At 52.9% G+C, this 22,083-nt stretch overlaps 2 protein-coding genes across 2 annotated transcripts; both read right to left on the bottom strand.

The window, feature by feature from the left end:
• Positions 1 to 900: 900 nt before the first annotated feature.
• IUM83_14928 (putative secreted RxLR effector protein) lies at positions 901 to 1,431 on the bottom strand (the record flags this gene model as incomplete). Its single annotated transcript, XM_067939705.1, has 1 exon — positions 901 to 1,431. One exon carries the CDS (start codon positions 1,429 to 1,431, stop codon positions 901 to 903), a length of 531 nt encoding a protein of 176 aa, XP_067791346.1.
• An 18,867-nt stretch (positions 1,432 to 20,298) lies between these two features.
• IUM83_14929 (uncharacterized protein) lies at positions 20,299 to 20,781 on the bottom strand (the record flags this gene model as incomplete). The annotated part of the gene is made up of 1 exon (XM_067939706.1): positions 20,299 to 20,781. The coding sequence occupies one exon, from the start codon at positions 20,779 to 20,781 to the stop codon at positions 20,299 to 20,301; it is 483 nt and encodes a 160-aa protein (XP_067791347.1).
• Between the last annotated feature and the right edge of the window lie 1,302 nt (positions 20,782 to 22,083).

Raw genomic sequence — 22,083 nt, forward strand, 5'->3', positions numbered from 1 at the left:
CCACCCCCCCCCCCCCCCACCTCGCCGACGCCACTCGCTGACGCTGCTGCGTCGAAGCCTGGAACGACGGATTCGACGGAGACGACGGAGCTGAACCCGAGGCTGCCGCTGGAGTTCTCCTGGATGGACGAGGAGTGCCCGCCTTTTGTGCCCGGACCGATTCCCCCCGTGTCTCGCATGTACATGAGCTACGTGCCCCACGCTCGCCTTGGTGCGCGTCGTGTGCGTGAAGCGATGCGGGATCCGACGACGATGGAAGGCTCGGTTGCTGACGATGAGCGTGAGGCGAAGGATGAGAGCGACGCTTGGACGGAGGACTCGCGCTTCCCGCTGCCAGCGCCCGTAGAGCGTATCATGAACTTTAATGGTGGAAATGATTACCGGCTCGGACATCTGCATAAGGACAAACTGATGCGAACGGACAGTCGTCCAACGTCATTGCCACGCGATGCAACATCTCTCGCCAATGCGAGCGCCTCCCTGCTATCCATCGCAGCAAGTGGGATCCTCGTAGTACCCGAAGCCAAATCAAGTGCCCCTCAAGTATGTAGTGAGATCTTAGATCCATTTTTGTGTATGTAGTGTGGCGGAACAAGAACGCCTGCGCCTCTCTGGACTGTGCCTATCTTATTGTCAACTCTAGATCTCCAGCACTCGCACAATTTTATAATCAGGAAAATGAACGAGGCGGAGCGCTGCGCAAAAAAACAAAACAAATGATTATCTATTCCCAAACGGAGGTAGTACTGAGGCCAAACTAAAGCAAAGACACCATAAGTCTTCTTTCCATGTGTCTAGATCCATTCTTTCCATTCTTATGCATTCGATCGTATGAAATTGTGCACATATTGCCTATATTTTCTGAGAATCACAGAGGCAAGCCAATTTCGAAGCCACAAATCACTCCGAGAAGTGATACTTGTTCCAGTACCTTGTATACTCCTTCCAAAAGTGGTAAAACGGGTCGTTGTTGAGTTCATCCATTGACATGGTCTTCAGTTTCTCCCAGATGCCCAACTTGTCCGCCGCCTGCCTGGGAGTGATTTTCTGTGCGACCGCAAAATCCTCAAACACTGGCATGTAGCTGGCTTTTACGCTCTTGTACAACTTCTTGAGTGCGATGATCTCTTCCTCAATAGTGGGAGAAGACAGCGACACGGATCTGGTTAGCTTCTTGGCGGTATTTACAGCGTTGTCAGAGAGATCGGAAACTACGCGGTCCAATTTCGGTATCGTTCGCTCCTCCTTATTCAACACGCTGAATGCAGTGTTCTTCCCTTGTTCGACGATTCTTAAGAACCTATTCGCGCCGACCTTGCTCTCGACGTTATCAACAGGAACCGTCATCTTGGCATCTGTCAGCGTCGATAGCACGTCGGAGCTCGCAAGGAAGACACTCGCCACAGCGAAGAGGACGGAGCTAATACGCATTGGAGCCCGGAAACAATCGAAGGAGATACACTGGCGGTCGACAGCAAATTGCGAAGTGTACTTTGAAAAACGGCATGTATGCATTGTGGGAAATATCTTTGGATCGGATCAGCTGAAAATGCACTGTCTTCTCAGTCATCTTTGATGACGCGACCCTCCAGCAGCGCACAATCTGCGTGTACCCATTGGCAACTCCCAACCAGGCCTCTTGTCATTTAAGATTCAGAAAAATACAAAGTTACTTTTGAGTGTCAATATGAGTATATTAATGCATGTAACAGCTAAACAAAGAGTGTATTCTATACGAACATATCAATATATCTGCTTTACAAAAGTTTTGTTTTGTCCACGAATAGTAACGTGTATGGCGTAGAAGTATATTCAATATTATCACGAAGTCTCGTCAGCGAGCTCGTATTGCATGTAGTCGCAAGCAGAGTATTTTCTTGCTGCTCGTTGTCTTCAAAGTAGTCCGCACTATTCCTTGGCTGATAGTGTCGAATATATCCCGTGATGGTGGCTGGGCAAATTGTCTCGTCGATACCATACACACACCAAAAACACGCAAATGAAAGCGCCACACGACTGACCAAGTCGTGCGCTGCACGAAGAGAAGATCTGAAATTTCGTGGCCTGAATTTGAAGAAGCAGATGAAACAAAGCTACGCCATTCCGCGATTTGTTTATTTCTCGTAGCCTAGGCGGCGTGGACGCGGTCACAGGCAAGCTCTAACAAAGCCGTGCTTCGCCCGGAACAATTCTGGATTTCAATTTGCGGACCGCACAGCACAACAATAGATATATTTTTGCCGTAGTATAATACTGCTCTCATCATTTCTTTAATAACAGGAAATAGGTAGTTTAGTTGTTTCTTCCACCGCACGGATATAGTACAGTACCGGTGGTCGGAGCTAAAACACAACTACATTGTAATACTAAATGGGAAATTCATCTTCAATTTTAACAAGTCACACGACTCCGAGAGGGCACTGCTTGAAACTGATAATCTATTAGTAGATAAGACTGGACATGCGTATGGGTCCGCTGTGATGTAGTCGAAGCTTGGGCTCGTAAAGGGCAAAATGAAAAGTGATATTGTAACTTAAGGTCCGTACTCTCTTGTACTCTAGGCCAGCTACTCACTTCGTGGTCACTCCTTGTTGAATGTAATTGTTAGTTGACGGGTCGCCCCGTAATCTTCACCTTGAAACAATTGAGAGTGTGCGAATGAGGCTTGGTAGTCGAGTGAGTAGTTGGAAGGAAATCCGAAAGTGAGCTCGATTTAGGTTAGTGTCTTTACCAGCTAGCAGTCCCTACTGTATGCAATGTTCTCTAGTAGGTGAGGCTTGCAGATGTGGTCCAAACGATCTCGGCTGCGGTCCAAACGAAGTTGCCAGTCGTAAGACTGATGCGCCTAGTCACGGCTGCGGCTCAAAACGGTTGACTCAACACATGCAAATCATAAGCACCCAAATTGAAGTTGTCGTCCAATCACATTCCAGTATCAGAGATAGTCCAGCCAATCAGGTTGCGAGATCTTCCCATCTTCAACCACATACCCCGGTGGTACGTGCCAGCACGCGCAGGCCGTCTGCCTCGCGGTAGGGATCCAGTCGATCAGACAGCGAAGTGCAACCTCAACACCCCCAATCAATTCGATGTCTCGAGCTTGGGTCCAACGTTGCTACTCATCATCAAGTAGTAGAGCGTTTTCGACGATAAACCCTTCGCCATGAAGTCAGCGAGCTGGTTCTTAGTCTCGACATACTCCAGCTCGACTTCGTTGCTCAGCACCTTCTCGCGAATGAAGTGATAGCGTATGTCGATGTGCTTCGTGAGAGCTTGGTATCCAACATTCTTCGCCAATGCCATCGCGCCTTGGTTGTCTTCGTAAATCACCGTAGCCCCCACTTGTTCAGTGCCAATGTCCTTCAATAGACGGCACATCCAGACGCACTCCTTCACGCATTCGCTCAGCGCCATATACTCGGCCTCTGTAGAATTAACGCGACAGGCTTCTGATAGGTCGAACGCCACACCACAGGAGCACCACACATCATTAACATCGTTCCGCTTACGGAACGACGGTCGTCGCGGCTGCCGGCCCAGTCCGCATCTGAGTAGGCGACGAGCTCGGTTCCACGTGACCCATCGTACGTGATGCCCACGTCCTTGGCCTTCAGTAGGTAGCGCACTACCTTGATTCCGGCGTCCCAGTGCTTCTGGCCAGGGTTCTCCAGGATACGACTCAACTTGGCAACCGCGACCGAAATATCAGGTCGTGTTCCACATGCCATGTACATCAGGCTGCCCACAAGCGATCGGTAGGGCTTCAACTTCATCTTGGCCTTCTCTTCTTTCGCCTGCGGTTCGTCGGCCTTGGTCAGATGAACTCCAGTTTCCATAGGCGATGTGCACGGCTTCGCGTTCTCTTGCCCAAACTTCTTGATGATCGACTCTGTGTACGCTTGTTGAGAGATCCTCAGTGTCTTGGAATCTATGTTATAATCGATCTCAATGCCAAGAATGAAACGTGCGCGCCCGAGATCCTTGATTCGAAGCTTTTACAGCCATTGTTTGGCCACCTTCAGTTGCGAGTTGGTCCTCGTTGATCTATCCTCTGTCTTGCATCATTTTCTGGCGCTTCGTGCCAGTAGTCGAGGGCGCCACGACGTGCTTCTTGCGAGCGCCTGCCTCTTCAGGATCCGTTGTCTCGTCAATGTGGCGAGCACGTGATCGGGTAATCATATGATGTGTCGATCCCTATGGTACGATCGCATCGTTTACGCCCGTGTCACGTTGAAGTAGGATCACGTCCCCAACTTCAGAATCCATTGGCACGACTTGTCCTGACTCGTCCGGTTGATACCCACCATGGCTTGGCTGCTCCACCTTGACTTCATCGTCATCCAGCTCCATTTTCTCCACCATGTCATCTAGATTTGTTGTTTCCACGAACTTCACGGTGCGCACGATTTGCACCTTTCCCGTCGCCACGTTGAGAACTCGGTATCCCTTGACACCATCCTCGTAGCCCACGAATCGACACTTGAAGGCCTTAGCATCCAACTTGCGGCGCTTCTCGTCGGGAATGTGCGCGTAACCAACTGAACCAAATACTTTCATGTTCTTGAGCTGCGGCTTGGCTCCATGCACAATTTCGTAGGGCGTCTTGACGTTCACCGAGTTGGGGAACCGGTTGATGATCCACGCAGCCGTGTTTACGGCTTCGGCCCACCAGTTTTTCTCAATGGCTTCGTGGTAGAGCATACAGCGCGCCATCTCCACCAAACTTCGGTTCATGCGCTCAGCCAGTCCATTCTGCTGAGGCGTGTATGGCACCGTCTTTTCATGCTTGATGCCACTGCGGTCGAGGTAGGCCTTGAACTGCTTGCCCGTGTGCTCGCCACCATTATCAGAACGTAGGCACTTGATCGCCTTGCCTGTTGCGTTCTCCATTGCTGCCTTGAAGATCTTGAACTTCGACAGCACTTCCGATTTGGCCTTCATCAAGTAGATGGTCACGTGACGTGAGTAGTCATCAATGAAGGTTACCACATACGTGCAGCCACCGGGTGTCTTGGTCTGCATCGGACCCATCACGTCCGTGTGCACCAGGTCCAGTACGCCTGTACTCTTGACGAGCTTCTCCGGGTGTCGCGGATAGTCGTCCGCTCTCATCTTGCCCATGCAGCAGCCTGCGCAGACGACACCATCCGAAACGCAAGGCACTCCGTCTGCCATGGTCAACAGCTGTTCGTAACGTTTGAACGGGCTGTGGCCGAGACAGGCGTGCACAACGGCCCATGGCTCCTTACGAGATGCCGTCGCCGCACGACACACCTCGCCCCCCACTGTCTTCAACTTGTAGACGTTTCCAAAACGTTTGGCCTCCATGACGGAAGCATCGCCATAGCGAAAGACACATTTGTCCTTGTTGAACTGCCCGACGACGTTCTTCTCGGCCAGCTTCGCAACTGAGATGAGGCTTCCATCAACTTCAGGGATGTACAGCACATCCGACAGCGTGACAGACGTTCCGTCCATCAGCTTCATTCCGACGGTGCCCTTTGCAACTGCGTCGATCTTCGTGCCATCCGCGATCGTGATGCGGACTGGCGTCTTCAGCTCCTTCATGGACACGAATTTGTCCCGGACGCTTGTCATGTGCGAGCTGGCACCGGAGTCCACGATCCACTCCGACTTGTCCATCGCACCCGTTGCCATAAACGCGAAGTCGGACACAGCTTGCGCGACTTGCCCACGCTCGTTGTCGACCTTCTTCTTGCGGCACTCGAATTCCTTGTGGCCAGTCTTCTTGCAGTAGAAGCACTTGCCGATGAACCGATGCTTGAAATTCTCCACCTCCTTCGTAGCAAACGCCTTCTCTTGAGCCGATGACGATTCATCCGAAGCTTCAACACCAGCGAGCGCTTGGATTGCGTGCGAGAGCGTCATGTTCGGCGTGTTCTCGAGCACGGTACTGATCATCCGGTACTCGTCGGTCAAACTGCCGAGCAGCAGCACGAGTTGGCGGGTCTCGTCGAGAGGCTCACCAATCGTCTCCATTTGGAGCACGATTTCCTTGAATCGGTCCACGTGCGTCGCGAACCGCGTACCGGGCTCCATCTTGAAGTTATGCAGCTTCTTGGTGACGAGGAGTCGGTTCTTGAGCGTGCTCCGGTTGAATTGCTCCTGGAGCATGGTCCATGCGTCCATCGCAGTCATCGCACCACGGATGTAGACTTGGAATGTGAGGCTGACGTCGCCAGCGATCCCTCCAAGGGCTTTCAGATCGTCGGTCTTCCATGCATCCGTGGCGCGGTTGCTCACCGGGTCGAACTCCGCCTTGATGATGTGAGGCAGCTGTCCCTTGCGCGAGAGCTTCATCCGTATGCTGAACTCCCAGTGGAAGTAGTTATCTTCCACGAGCTTGACGGTGTCCGCGTAGCTTGGGCTCATAACAAATTGAGTGTGTGCGAATGAGGCTTGGTAGTCGAGTGAGTAGTTGGAAGGAAATCCGAAAGTGAGCTCGATTTAGGTTAGTGTCTTTACCAGCTAGCAGTCCCTACTGTATGCAATGTTCTCTAGTAGGCGAGGCTTGCAGATGTGGTCCAAACGATCTCGGCTGCGGTCCAAACGAAGTTGCCAGTCGTAAGACTGATGCGCCTAGTCACGGCTGCGGCTCAAAACGGTTGACTCAACACATGCAAATCATAAGCACCCAAATTGAAGTTGTCGTCCAATCACATTCCAGTATCAGAGATAGTCCAGCCAATCAGGTTGCGAGATCTTCCCATCTTCAACCACATACCCCGGTGGTACGTGCCAGCACGCGCAGGCCGTCTGCCTCGCGGTAGGGATCCAGTCGATCAGACAGCGAAGTGCAACCTCAACAGAAGCCATCCCCTAAGTCGTCCCGTAATACGTACCACAACAATTATAATTACGTGATCCGTAATAAATTACGAAACTAGTAATATATAACCCAGTGCGTTACATCTACACAAGGAACTATGTCATTAATACAGACGTGTTAGCTCGCGCGGACTGTACAATGAACCAATATTGTCCAGGTTATTCGTCAGATAATTTTATTCTACATCCAAATCGTTGCACTTTCCAAACCTGAGTCACACATTTCATCTAAAAATATTGGTAATCCATGAATCTTGAGAAATTGCACTCAAGTCGCCTATGTTGTAACGTTTAGTGCTACCAAAACGTAGTCAAGGTATAGTCCAATCCACTCGTGTTTACTTGACCGCACGAGTTCTCTTATTTTTCGTTTTATTTTCCGCCGACAATGCCGTTTGCGCCCAGGGTCACTCTAGTTCTCCTTTGTACCTGCAGTTACGGCTGTATTGCATTTTTTTCTGTTTTAGTGGAGTATAATGTTATCTAGTGATGCACAGACGACGAAAAATGGAGGAGTTATATTAAGTTTTAACTGTCGCTAGCAAGTTGCTGCACTACCAGGTTGTAGCTACGTCCGCTAAACAATTGACAACAACTTCTTCTCAATTGTCATTGGTAAAAATGGCAATTGACGCGCACACCAAATATACCAATTGACAATTTACTATGACGAAATCAACGAATCTACTACAACTAACAGAATATCCTGTAAGTTTGTCCACTGTTCGTTTGTCCCCGCCCTTGCGGCATCAGCCTACCCTACAGCATCGTCTGGGGGTTGTCCGGACCGCCTATTACTAACCTACCCTATAGCATTACACCATCCTCCTGTATGTCTTATCTTTGCCCGATATTACAAAAATAGCCTTACGTTATATTTATAACGCTCTATGATTGGACGTTTTTCGGGTTAGCGTTTGCTCTTCTGTTTTTGAATTCCTGGCTTTGCGGAGCGACGTAGCACGCGGACGGTGGGCGCCACAGCATGCCCCACAGCACGCGAGCGCCGCACAGCGACGGTGTGCGACACAGCAACCTATAGACACACCCTAAAGTTAATAGACGTCGAATTTCTGGACCTAAGCGTTGACTGGGTAAATACATAATATATTATTACTGCTATGTGATTGGGCAAAACTCTCTCCGTTAGAATATATTGCTATTCGGGGTGCCACACTTCAAGAACGATGGACCTTCAAGCCCGCAGGATCTGCAAGCACTTGGGACCTTCAAGCATGCAGGATCTTCAAGCCCCGAGCGCGATCGCGTAGTAGTGGAGCGAGCTGGCACAGCGAGCGTATCGGGTTGAAACGAACGATAGGGTATGTAGTGGAGCGAGCTGGAACTGCGAATGTAGCGGGTTGCAACGAACGGTACACCCGCCGGAGCGAAGCGGAGGGGACTAGGGCAAATAGTGGAGCGAGCTGGAACAGCGAGCGTAACCGTCTGTGACTAACCACACACCAACCGCCGCGAAGCGGCAGCGATCAGCTAGTCCTAAACAACTAACAGAGTCTCCGGTGTGTTTGTCTGGTGTCCGTCGTATTCCGCCCTTGGGACATCAGCCTGCCATAGAGCATCGTCCTACCGCCCTGCATTAGCGCATTAGTAGCCTGCCCAATGGCATTTCACCATCATCCCGACTGGCTTATCATTGCCCGAAATCACAACGCATAGCCATGCGTGATATCTATTCGTCCTGTGATTGACCGGCTGATTTGCCTCAGCTTTCACATTTCCTATTTGGAATTTCGCGGGCCGCGGAGCAAGGAAGCGCTCGGATGTCGGGCGCCGCTGCGATCCCCACAGGACGCGAGCGCCGCACAGGGACTCAGGTACGCTTAGCTACATAGTTTCCTAACTGTAATAGAAGTGTTGGTTTCGGGAGTTCCGCCTGTTGGGATAACCGGTACCTTCAGGGCAGTCGAGGTATTATAGTGTGGGATTAAGGGCGGCCTGGTGCCTACTCCGGTGGGGCCACGGGGGAGTTGCAGTGGGTTCCACGACACGGCCATGTAGTCGAGACTCCCCCGTTGGCGCACAGATGCCAGGCAGGCCGTCTCGAATCTGCAACATTGCTCACTTACCTGCACCCCGGGTTTAATTACCTTGGAGAATTGCATTTGGGTACTGCAGCTCTCCACTATACTGACCGTTACTTTCTCTAAAGTGGGTAGCAATACCCATTTTAAGATGATAAGAAAGACTGCAGCTGGCACCCGCCGCCGACGTAGGATTTGGCGTGCCCTTGCCGCAGCGACCGCTCTTGGGGGCCGCGACCCTGAGGTGCCCACGTCCGCCCGCCAGCGGCGTGGGGAATCGCATACCAATCCGGGGTAAATGGGTCAGATCTAAGCGAAGCCGGGTGACCTGCCTCATCTCCGGGCCAGTGGTCGTGTGTGGGACCGGTGCTCTAGGTGGACGCACCTATTTGCGCTTCTGTGTCCGCGGCGGGGCGCGTGTATCGGACCCAGGAAATGGCGACGGTGTTCTTAGACTTTATGGCTAATGCGCCATGTGACTCTGTTGCGTGTACGTAGACCAAATTGGGTCGAACCAAAAGAAAGCGGGCGTGAGAGGAGATCGAGCAAGCGATGCGCGATAACGAACGTATAAACGCAACCCCGTCTGCCCCGGAGGATCCTGCCGCTAAAAAGCGCCGCCAAGCGCGTCGGAGGTCTAAACGATACAACTTAAACAAGGAATTTCAAGCGCTTAATGTGACAGCCACAGCCACTACTGTCACGGCAGCCGGGAGTCACGTTGCGGCCGGGAATACGTCTGTTGAGCCTCCACCAGCCCGCAGAGAACAGCCTTCGGTCCCGGCGGCGGCGCCTGTTGCTTCAACAGTTGTAGCGGTGGATACCAGCACAACGGAGCAAGTTCGTGGACCGACCCCAGCGGAGCTAGCGCGTAGGCGACGCGCAGCAATGACAACGTCTCAGAGAGAACGAAACCGTGCACGCGAAAGAGAGAGAGCACGAGTTAGAAGGGCTAACATGACGGGATCCCAGCGCGAGCGTCAGAGACGTAGAGATGCAGAGCGCCAACGGGCACGAAGGGCTTTACGAACAGAGCCCGAACGACAGCGCTCGCGAGCTGCAGTGTCAGCTAGACGGGCGGACCAGCCGGAGCATGAACGGCGGACTGAGCTGGAGGTTGACCGACATCGCCACGAACAACTTCGACTTCAGGAACCCACGGAAGAACGGAGGTACGCATCGAGCGCGAGCGAGTTCGCCAAGAAGATCGTCGGGCTGCGCTAAGCCATGAAGTGATCGAAGCGGAGAGGTCCGCTCGCCGGGAGCATCAAGCACTGGTTCGCGATGCTTAAGAGGAGGAGGAGGAGGAGGAGAGAGAGAGAGAGAGAGAGAGAGAGAGAGAGAGAGAGAGAGAGAGAGAGAGAGAGAGAGAGAGAGAGAGAGAGAGAGGAGCGGCGACAACAGGAGCATATACGGCGCAGTACACTTCGCATAGGTCATGCACTCACAAATCAAGAGGATTTCAGAGTCTCTATGCTCAGCGGCCCCAACATCGTCAACGGGCGCCACAGACTGCCTCCAACTACAGTCCGCCCTCATTGCAGCGCGTGGAAATGGCCTGCAGAGTCCAAGAAAGGCTGCTGTTTAGAGGGTGCGGTGCAACTACCCCCCCCCCCCCCTACCTGCTGCACCACCGCGATTGCACCAGTTGTACACGGACGCCGAGTTTCGGCGCCGCATCCGAGCCTACAATCAAGTGTTTGCCTTCACGCCGATTGGGGCTTCCTGTAGCAACCGCTCTAACTTCAGGGACGTGAATCAAGACGAGAGCGTTGCGGGACAACGAGGCGTATACACGTATCGCATTCAAGGAGCCATGGGGCACTACCTGGGATCTCTACTTCCGCGTATCGATACGTTCACAAACGAGCTCATGCCCCCCAAGTTTGCCCAGATCTACATCGTCGATCCAGACATGCAACAGCGAGCGGAGCGTCGCCGAGGTATCTTCGCTGACCTCGATTCTGGAACGCTGCTGGAGATCGAGCAAATGATGGAGGAGAGCAATCCGTTCGCGCAACAATTTCTCAACTTCGCGGAGAAGCTGCGCGCCGACCAGGCAGCGGGAAAGGAGGTGGTTGATATGGTGTTCCGGCTACATGAAAAGAGGTCGAACCCGCGAACCCACAATCTACCCACGGTCTCGGAAGTTGGGGCGACTCTTATCGAGGATGGCAACTTGGGCAGCCCGCGCGACATCCTTCTGTGTGCAAAAGATCACTCGCTGCTGCGCCTATTCGAGACGCACTCCGTGTATGACCCGTTGCAGTATCCCCTACTTCTTCCGCATGGAGAACTGGGTTGGACCCACACAGACGTGTATGCAAACAACGTGGTGCGCAGAAAGAAGCGTGAAATGTCCCTCCGCGAGCACGTAGCCTTCCGGTTATTCCAGAAAGTCGGCGACGAGTCGGTACTGCACCAAGGTGGGCGATTATTCCAGCAGTACTGCGTAGATCAACGAGCCAAGTGCGAGCAAGAGCAACTGCGTTGGGTGGCATCCCATCAAGCTGAACTACGGGCTGATCGGTACAGCGGAGTTCGAGACGCTCTTCTAAGTGAAAACACGGCGGTTCTGCGCGAGGGAGAAGCGCTACTGACGGAATACAACCGCGAAACGGGGGCGCTACAGCACCCAGATGAACCGCAGCATCGCTCGGGACACTTCCTGGACCAGATCGGCAAGCACATCGTTCTACCAGCTACACATTCGGGGGGTCCGCGGGCCATGTACAAGTCTTACCAAGATTCCATGGCTATCGTGCGCGAGTACGGGAAACCGGACGTCTTCGTCACGATGACGTGCAACCCTACGTGGGACGAGATCCAGGAGAAGATACCGGAGCCAAACCAAAGCGCTCAAGACCGCCCGGACATCGTAGCCCGCGTTTGGCAGCAGAAACTCGCGGCGATGCTGAAAGACTTGGATGAAGGCGTACTGGGACGTGTTCTGGCGAGGATCTACGTAGTGGAGTTCCAAAAGCGGGGCCTCCCACACGCACACATTCTGATTATTCTCGCAGACGAAGACAAACCGCGTGCACGGCAAATCATCGACAAATTGAGCTCCGCGGAGCTTCCCGACGCCGAGATCAACCCCAGCTGTACGAGACCATCCTCACATGCATGATGCATGGCCCATGCGGCGCGGTAAACCCCTCCAGCCCCTGCATCAAGGACGGGAAGTGCACGAAGGGATACCCGAAGCCGTTGGTGGAGGTTACCCAAGGAAACGTGAACGGGTTTCCTGTCTGCAGACGTCGCCGCCGCCCTCCAGGAGTACTCAAGTTCAAGGGAAGGAAGTACGACAACGCCTCCATTAACCAGTGGGTGGTTCCATACAATCCCTACCTTTCGCAGAAGTACAACTGCCATATCAATGTGGAGGTCTGTACGGCCCTCACGGCGGTCAAATACCTGTACAAGTACGTCTACAGGGGGTCCGACAAGGCTGCAATAACTGTGGAAACGGTTGGCGGGGAGTCGAACGGTGCAAGGATGGAGCCCAACGAAATTCTTCGGTACCTGAACGCAAGGTATATATCTCCGATAGAGGCATGTATGCGGCTTCTCGACTTCTCTGTTCAAGGCAAGCCGCACTCCATCGTACAGCTGACTACCCACCTGGAGAACGAGCAATTTGTGACCTTCCGTTCGAGCGACAACCCGGATCGAGTTCTCACTCGCGGTCGCCACACGATGTTGACCCGCTTCTTCGAATTGTGTGCGAGCGAGGCTCCGGAGAACCAAGTGGCAAAGACCATGGTGTACCAAGACATTCCGAAGCTATTCCGCTGGGATGACAAGGCAAATAAATGGGTTCGTCGCAAAAAATACCAAGTGGCGCTTGGGCAGATGGTTCATGTGACCCCTCGGGACATGGAGCGGTTCTACATGCGTGTACTGCTATGTTACCGCAAGGGACCTCAGTCCTTTACCAAGCTTCGGACAGTGGATGGTGTTACGTATGCGTCGTACCGCCAAGCCGCACTCAAACTGGGCTACCTTGAAGACGACGCAGAGTGGATTGTGTGTATGGAAGAAGCCGCTGCCTTCAAGATGCCGAAGCAACTCCGCCAGCTCTTCGCGACTATCATTGTTTATTCTCAAGTTTCGGAGGTTCGCGTACTGTGGAATCGATTTTACGATGTTCTTTCACAAGACTTCGCGCTCATATACGAAGCCTTGGAAGGACAGGAGAAGGAAGACACGATCAGGTTCCACACACTCAAGGCCCTTAACGACCTGCTCCAAATCAGTGGCTACGTAGTGGCGGACTTTGACCTCCCTCAGCTGGATGAATACCCGCGGCTGATGCTGGATTCGCTGGTGCGGAACAACTTCATTCGACGCGAACTGGAGGGGTACCAGCACTCTACCCTTCAAGCCATTGTGGACCAAGAAAGCCAGCTGAACGACGGCCAACGAGCTATTTACGACGAAATCATCCAGGCGGCCGAACTACCAGTTCAACGCAACAAGCTGTTCTTTATTGACGGTCCGGGAGGTACAGGAAAGTCAACTCTGCTGCGGCATATCCTGGCGAAGGTGCGACTGTCCGGGAAGATCGCGATTGCTGTGGCTTCGAGTGGAATTGCTTCACTGTTGCTCATGGATGGGCGCACAGCGCATTCAACGTTCAAGATACCTCTCAAGCTGAACAACAAGTCCATGTGTGCGATTTATAAACAATCGCGCCTCAAGATGTTGATCGAGCGGGCCAGTTTGGTTATCTGGGACGAAGCTCCGATGACGCACAGGCACGCCTTCGAAGCGGTCGACAGGTCTTTGCGTGACATCATGGGTAACGACCAGGAGCCTTTTGGAGGGAAAGTATTTGTACTTTCCGGTGACTTCCGCCAGATTTTGGCGGTGGTAGTGCGCGGCACACCTGCAGAGACCATCGACGCGTGTCTGAAGTCATCTGCGCTATGGCGACACTTCAGCCAGCTGCATCTCACGGAAAACAGGCGTGTACAATCGGCAAGTAACGAAAGCACCGCCGCAGAGCTCGCGACTTTCTCGGAGTTTCTCCTACAAGTCGGAGAGGGTAGGCACGAGGTCAACAGGTCACTGGGCAGGGACTTTGTGAAGGTTCCGCGCGATATGCTGATCGACAACATCTGCGAAGAAGGGGACGACATTGAACACGAAGAAATCGCATCTGGAGCTGTTCCACGGGGTTTGAAGACTATCAGTGATAAGATGTGTGCCAACATCGACGATGCCGAGGCTGCTACGGACGAGTACTTCGCCAACAGGACCATCTTGACGACTACCAACGCCGTGGTGCACCGCATAAACCAGCCTCTCTGAACGACTCTCCGGGGAGGCCCACGAGTATCTATCGGTGGATTCAGTGGATGACGACAACGAAGGCAACTTCTTCGAGCCGGAGGTGTTGCATTCGGTGACTATCAACGGTATTCCTCCACACAAGCTTACACTGAAGGAAGGCGCCCCAATTATGATGATGAGAAACCTGAACCCCGACTTGGGCCTCTGCAACGGAACACGACTACGGGTTGTCCAGCTCAAGCCCCACGTCATTCATGCTACCATCATGACTGGCGAGCGCCTAGGCCAAAACGTTCTAATTCCAAGGATCGTCTTCGTCAGCGATAGGGGACGCGCGCGAGTTCCACTTCCTCTTGCGACGTAAGCAGTTTCCAGTTGTACCAGCGTTCGCCATGATCATCAACAAAGCCCAAGGCCAAACTGTCCAGAACCTGGGTTTGTATCTGGCGACACCCTGTTTCTCCCACGGGCAGCTCTATGTGGCGCTGTCGCGGGTTACATCCAGGTCCAAGTTCAAGGCTTTGATCGAGTATCCGGAGCTCGAGGAAGACGACGGTGCATACACTGACAACATTGTGTACAGGCAGACATTCGAAGATGCTTAGGTGGAGTAGGCATTCAGCAGTACACACTTCATAAGTACATAAATCTATGTCTGTTTTGGAAGTGCGATTCAGTTTAGCAGTATATCCCTTTGACGAAACCATCGCCCACCGGAGCGAAGCGGAGGCGGGCATACCCATCCCCCAACGACAAAGCGTTGTGTAAGCGAACCAACCAGCCCGCCGGAGCGAAGCGGAGGCGGGCGGGCCACACTACTGCGACCAAACCCACACCCACCGCCGCGAAGCGGCGGCGCTCGGCTAGTCTACTACAACTAACAGAGTCTCCAGTCTCCAGTCTGTTGTCTGCTGTCTGTCGGTTCCCGTCTCTTCGGCCTTAGCCTACCGTAGCGCATCGTCCTACCTCCTTGCATTAGCGTATTAGTAACCTGCCCTATGGCATCTCACCATTTTCCGGACTGCCTTATCTTTGCCCGAAATTACATCGCATAGCCATGCGTGGTATCTATTCGTCCTGTGATTGGCCGATTTCGGCTCTGCGCTCACATTTCCTTTTTCGAATTTCGATCGCCGCGGAGCAAGGAAGCGCTCGGATGTCGGGCGCCGCTGCGATCCCCACAGGACGCGATCGCCGCACAGGGACTGCAGTGTGCTGTGTGTGCCGCATAGCAACCTGTACATACGCTCTAACGTTAATAGACAACCTTCTGGGCCTGAGCGTTGACTGGATAAATACATAATATATTATTACTGCATTGTGATTGGCCAAAACCCGCTCTGTTAGAATATATTGCTATTCGGGGATGCCACACACATTTTGCGATACAGCGCTCGAAATACAAGACGAGCGCTGGAGAGGGGTAAACCCGGACCTTGAAGCACTCCTTCCAGGAGCTTCAAGTACCTCTTCATACTATACCTCCAAGCACGTCAAACAGGACCTTCAAGCCCGTCCAACCTACACGCGCGACCTGTCGGACCTTCAAGAGCGCTAGACCTTCAAGCACGTTGCACCTTTAAGCACACCGGACGTTCAAGCGCCGATCGCGTAGTAATGGAGCGAGCTGGCACAGCGAGCGTAACGGGTTGGGGCGAACGGTACACCCGCCGGAGCGAAGCGGAGGGGGCTGAGGTAAATAGTGGAGCGAGCTGGAACAGCGAGCGTAACCGTCTGCGACTGACCAAACACCCACCGCCGCGAAGCGGCGGCGCTCGGCTAGTCCCCTACAACTAACCGAGTATCCTGTAAGTTTGTCTGTAAGTCCGTCGTATTCCGCTCTTGGGGCATCAGCCTAGAGTTCCGACAGCTGTAGCTCCAGTTGCGCGAGGAAGGGTGGACCTCAAAGCGACCGCTGGGTGGTCGATGTCTTGATTCGCGTTGCCGCTATGTCCGTCCTGGGGAAATCCGCGCGGGGTTGGAGGAGACGACTACCTACTTGGCGAAGACGCCGTGCTGTACTACGTCTATACGAAAGGTGCGCTGCTTCCGCTAATATAGAACCACCAAGGGTTTGCTAATCCTTCCTGTACTCGGTATAAAATCCTGTCAATAGCCACTGTTGACGCGAAGGTGAGCAATAACCCCGTGCGCCACGATGGACAAAGGCGCATCACAAGACGTTCTGTCGCTGCGGGTGGCGGCGAAGTCGGCGACGGATTGGAAGAGGCCGACGCCGACTTCGTCTTCGTGGCAGGTGCGCTGGCAACGATATTATAGTGTGGGGCAGCAGCTACTGACAATTCGACTGCATGTTGGGTGCTGTATTACTAGCTACTGTTGGCTCAGCCGGCCCCGAACCTGGAGCAGGTGGACGCGGTCGTGGTCGTGGCGTAGCAGCTCGAGGTCGCGGGCGTGGACGCGCTCACGCTCATGCTCGTGGCCAAGCTGGCGGCCGGGGCCGTGGCGACCAAGCTGCAACATCATCCGCTGCCGAAGGTGGCGACGATGTCGGCGACGGGTTGGAGGAGATCGACGACGCCGACGTCGTCTTCGTGGCAGGTGCGTTGGCAACGATATTATAATGTGGGGCAGCAGCTACAGACCATACTGCTGCGTGTGGGTTGGCCTATTAGATACCACGGGCAGCGGCATTCTGAGACGTGGAAATACAGATGCAGATGTTAGTCATGGAGTTGATAGTAGCAATGGCCGAGGCCCCGGTATTGCTCGGGTACGCCAAACTTCAGGGTGTGTTAGTGGAAGTGTATCGGCTGTATTGAATGATCTAGTGCGAGCTGCTGCAACACGAACGCCACCCCGTCTTCTTCAACATGTGTATATCGACGAATTGGTGGCCTTCTCTCCGGCGAGAGAGCCCTGGATGAATATAAAAGTTTATCGACATGCTGGTACGGCATATATCATCAGTAGCGTCTGTCGTCCTGCACATAAATGCAAGGACAAGTTTCAGATCCGATGGCTCGACACTGAGTTCCAAGGCAGCATTGAGAACCTGAGTGTAGGCATCATCAAGTGTGGAATCGATAACTACAGGGCGTTGGCGAAAGACAAGTGCAATCAAGACTGGCGTGAGCTACTGGGATGTGATGAATCTGAGCAAATCCGAATGGAGGATGATCATGAACTCCAAGAACCAGAAGTGTAAGAAGCCTACGACCGTACCGATCTCCTCCCCACTACCCTGGAAGAAGTCGAGGCCGTTTGTAATATGCGTTTCGAGTCTTCACAAACCATGGATGCCCCTCGGGACCTGTACGAGCACGACGATGGATCAACCAGTACATACCTTCGACCCGAGCATCGTCATATATTTGAGCACTCAGCCTGTTCCAGCTTTTTGCGTACATCCCTCTGTACTTTTGGCGCCAGGTGCTGCATGAGACCAACGAGTATGCAGTAATTAATGCTATCAAGATCACGAAACAGTTCATGATGACTGAATTGATGGGCTTTCTGGGTATTTTATTCTTCATGGCTCTCAACCACAAAGGGGAATACGCAAACTATTGGGGGGCTCAGCCTGAGGATACAATTTTTGGCGGGTCCACGACTTCACTAGACAGTATTATGTCACTGAATCGGTTGAAGCTACTGTGGCGGTACCTAAGCTTCAACGCAACTCCTGCGACAATGGCCTAGGACGCTGCTGCTCGCAACCGGCCTCTACTAAACCTGCCGACGATTACAGGTGACAAGTACGTCGTCGTTGGGAGGAACGTCGCGCTAGATGAAGCAAGTGTGGCTTGCCGTTCGCGCCAAGGTCGACATATGATTGTGTTAATCTGACCAAGCCCACAGGGAAGTATCATGTTAGCCTTTACATGGTATGTTGCTCGTCAACGTGTATTACGCTTAATTACAAGTTGCATTGCAATCGAAATGACATTGTCGATCGCCTCGAGGGTGTTCTTGACATCGACGAGGTGCAGGCGCTGAGCGAGGAGCTCGCAAAAGTGTCGAAGATCCGCCAGCATGTTCTCGAAGTGGTGAGACCTCTATTTGGATCACGTCGAGTGGTGAATATGGATAACTACTACGCTTCAGTACAACTACTGCAGGGGTTGCGTCTACAGGGCTTGTACGGATGTGACACCATCCGCATGAATAGTAAGCACTTCCCTGGTCACACCATGCTAGACAAGGACGACAATTGTTCCCGGGGCGAGATGCGCCAGGCTGTCTTACAAGAGCACACAATGCTAGCCGCATCCTGGTGTGATGGCAGTATCGTTCATATGGTACCGAACGCGGACGCCTCCACGGTGTCATCGGTGACCCGAACAGTCGGAAACTTGGCCCAGGAATTCCCGGCGTCTACCTGCATTAAAGAGTACAACCACAAAATATGCAAGGGGTTGATAGATTGGACCAAATAAGAGGGAGATTCTCAATTGCTGATGGCCGTAGCTTCAAGCGCTGGCACAATTAGCGCTAGCTCTGATCGACATTGCGCGCTCTAAAGCATTTCTAACCCGGCGACTGGCAACGCCGGAATCCACTGCACGCGATCCCCACAGACAGTTCATGACGGACTTGGTTAGCGAGTTTATAAGTGGACGGTGGATGAATTCTCCAAGCGAAGGCGGCATGTTCTACGGCCGCCAAACGCCTGGTGATGGTGTCGCGAGTGGTGTTGGTGTTGCGACCTCTTCTCGTATGAACGGTTGTCAAGTGATGAAAGCCCAGAACGAGTGTGTCCATCTGTGTCGTCGAGGCAAATTTATGCTGCCAAGAACCGCAAACGAAGACGCTGCATAATATGCCGCTGGGAAGGGCGCTCTCTTACGGAAGTAACCAATTACTGTCACACGCATTTCGTGTACCTTTGCCGCGTTGTGTACACGGAAGACTCAAACGCTTGGTGCTGCCCGAATGTCCCATGGACCTGCTGGCAGAAAATTCACAACTTCTACCTGCCGGCCAGCTTGTTTACCCCAAAGAGAAACCTTCCACGAAGTTCTAAACTAGCTCTACTACGAAATGAAGTGCTGCCGTCCTCGGCAACGCCTGCTGGTTCAGAGGACCCGAGTGCACAGATCGGTGCGGGCGACCGCCAGTCAGAGTCGAGAGGATATGCAGCAACTGTGGACGTTGGGATTGACGAGGTAACGAGGTTATTGGCCACGGAACTCGATATGGTACACCGATGAGGACGTGACGCTGGATAGGAGAAACACAGCTGTGACGCTGAGTTATCGCCACAGAGAGATGTATCGCCACCAGCATCGGCGCCACCAGCGCGTGCTGCGTTGGAACCGACATCAGAAGCAGCAGATTCAACTGCACCACCCAAAGCTGTTTCACCGGGTGCTGCATCATTGTCTAGACCAACACCTGCAACACCGACGAACGAGATTATGATCTAGCTGAGTCCCTTTAGGATACTATCGTTGTATTGAGGCCTTAGAATGTACGGCTATAGAAAAAAAGGAGCTGCGTTCCTGACTTCCAACTACATGCGACTTCTAGCTCTCTTGTGAATTCCCACTTGCCACAAAAAGGTTGTAGCCATGTCGTTCGATGTCTTGGACAAACAAGATAACTCACCACAACTACGCGAGCGTTCGGCATGTTGCAGAGTTCTCTTGACAATACTAATTTGGCATCTCCCTCAAACAAAAAGTTGTTCGCAAACACGATCGTTGCCTGGCACATCGGTGCTTTCGACGATAGAGCCGCATCTCGTGCGTCTCCTGCTAGCATGACCACTTTGCGTAAGAGAGGGTAGTCTCGCGAAGACCGCCGGATACACTCCTCACCAACTTCACATAGTTTCGCCCTCAGCTCAATTCCAATGCACACTCTGACATTGGTGGTGAGCGCCATCTGCGCTACTACATTGCGTATTCCCGACCCTACATCAAGGAACCCATCAGTGGCATCTAGGGTACCCAAAGCTTCCGCTAGCTCGAAGACACCGACTGAGATAACTTCACCGGCATTTCCATGCATTCGGCCAGCTTGTTGCCTTACTGCATCCGCGCTAATATCACCAAAAATGCTCGCCATTGCCCAAACTACTTCCTGCAGGGAAAGCAGCTCCGATCGATATCCTCCCCCCCTCACTGGTGGCGAAAACGCAGGGTTAGGGCTTGACGGCAATGCCGAAGCTCTCGGACTCGGCGGAGGCACCTCTCTTGTACTCGATGACGACGATGGAGCCGCTCATGGACTCGGTGCTGTCGCTGCCACCACTGCCACTGGAGACGAGGATGCTGATAGTGTTAGTGCCGTCAGTGGCGGTACTGCCGCCGGGCTCGGTGCGGCTTCTACTGCTGCCGGAGGTGATGGCGGACGGTTTGATCTCGCCGCAGATCTTGCTGTTGTGGCTGGTGACAGCTGCGCCTCTCCCAGACTTGGCGAGGGCGACGCGCGTGGGCTTGGTGGTGTTGCAGTTACTGGCGATGCCAAAGCCGGCCTTGGTGCTGCCGTTGGTGGCGGCAACGACGCTCTGGGGATCGTCGCTCGTGGAGGCAGCCTTGATTCCGCCCTTGAAGGCGCCGTCGACGGCGGCGTGCAGACGGCCCCTCCCCTCGCTGGAGGTCTTGGTAGGGAAGAGGTCGTCCAGGTTGACTGATGCGCATCAATGCCGAAAAAACAGGGTGGGAAATCGCGGATATTTCTACCATAGGTCCACTTGAGGCTTTTCAAGCGTAGACGAAGTTCACGTGCGGTACGTTTCGCTCTAGCCTTACGGCGTTTGACGTAGTCCCATGTTATGCGTATCCCCTCTCTTTCGAACTGCAGCGCAATTTGGACGAGCTGTTTGTCTTCCCAGTCTTGGAAGCTAGTACGCATGACAATACAGAAGTGCATGAATCTACTTGTTTGTATGGGTGTTGTCGACCTCTAGTGGTGCATTTACCTATGATTTACTATGGACAACGGTTGGTTGTGGAGGCTGTGGAGGCGTGTAAGATAAAACTAAGATATGAATTTTGCGTTTTATATCACGTAAGATAAATCCAAGATAGGAAAAACCACGTTCTATGGCGAAAAAAATCCAGCGCGTGGCACAGTATTTTTCGACTGCTTCGGAATATAACCAACGACCCCTTTCAGTCCTGGGTTCTGATTGGTAGTAACAACACAGGGTAGATAAAAATAGCTGTAACGCTTAAAGGGCACATTTTCGCCCTTTAAGCTGGGATTTTCCAACCAGGTTTTGTGAAGCCACTAAAAGGGCAAAAAAAGCGCCCTCTCATCGCGAAAGGGTTAATAGTATTGTTGTGTTACTCGGACTCAACGCTTAACGATACAGTAAATTGCCTTGATAAGGAGCACACAGCAATTTATACTCCTTCCGCCTCTGATTACACCAACTACCGCTCATATGGACTGTTTTAGTATTATATACTTCACTAATCACCTATCGCTATCGACCAACCCCACATCATCTCTGTTGGACGACGTGAAGGCCGCGTACGCGCACGACGCGGACGCGAAACCCTTCCTAGCCTATGGGACAGCACCTTCTGACAAGGCTCGCCAGAAGCTGCCCAAGCACCTCGTGCGCGTGCACACCGCTTTCGAGTGCACGACGGACTACTGTTTTATAATGCAGTCGACGACAACGCGAATCGCGTTGTCGAGCCGAATGACCATGACCTGCGACTCAGGGTTATGTACGAGTATCATGATGCCCCGACTGCGGGACATCTCGGACGTGGGAAGACATACGTCCTTCTCACGCGTGACTTATACTGGCACCACCAGTATAAGTGGGTGCGCAAGTACGTCCGTGTTTGCGAGGTATGCCAACACGTAAAGCCTGCGCCGTCGCGCAGGCACCGTTACAATCACTACCGACTCCGTCGGAGTGTTGGAAGTCCATGTCTTTGGACTTCATCTTTGGTCTTCCCCCGGATAG

Source organism: Phytophthora cinnamomi, assembly GCF_018691715.1.
Source record: "Phytophthora cinnamomi strain GKB4 chromosome Unknown Contig40, whole genome shotgun sequence".
In the NCBI taxonomy this organism is placed as follows: domain Eukaryota; phylum Oomycota; class Peronosporomycetes; order Peronosporales; family Peronosporaceae; genus Phytophthora; species Phytophthora cinnamomi.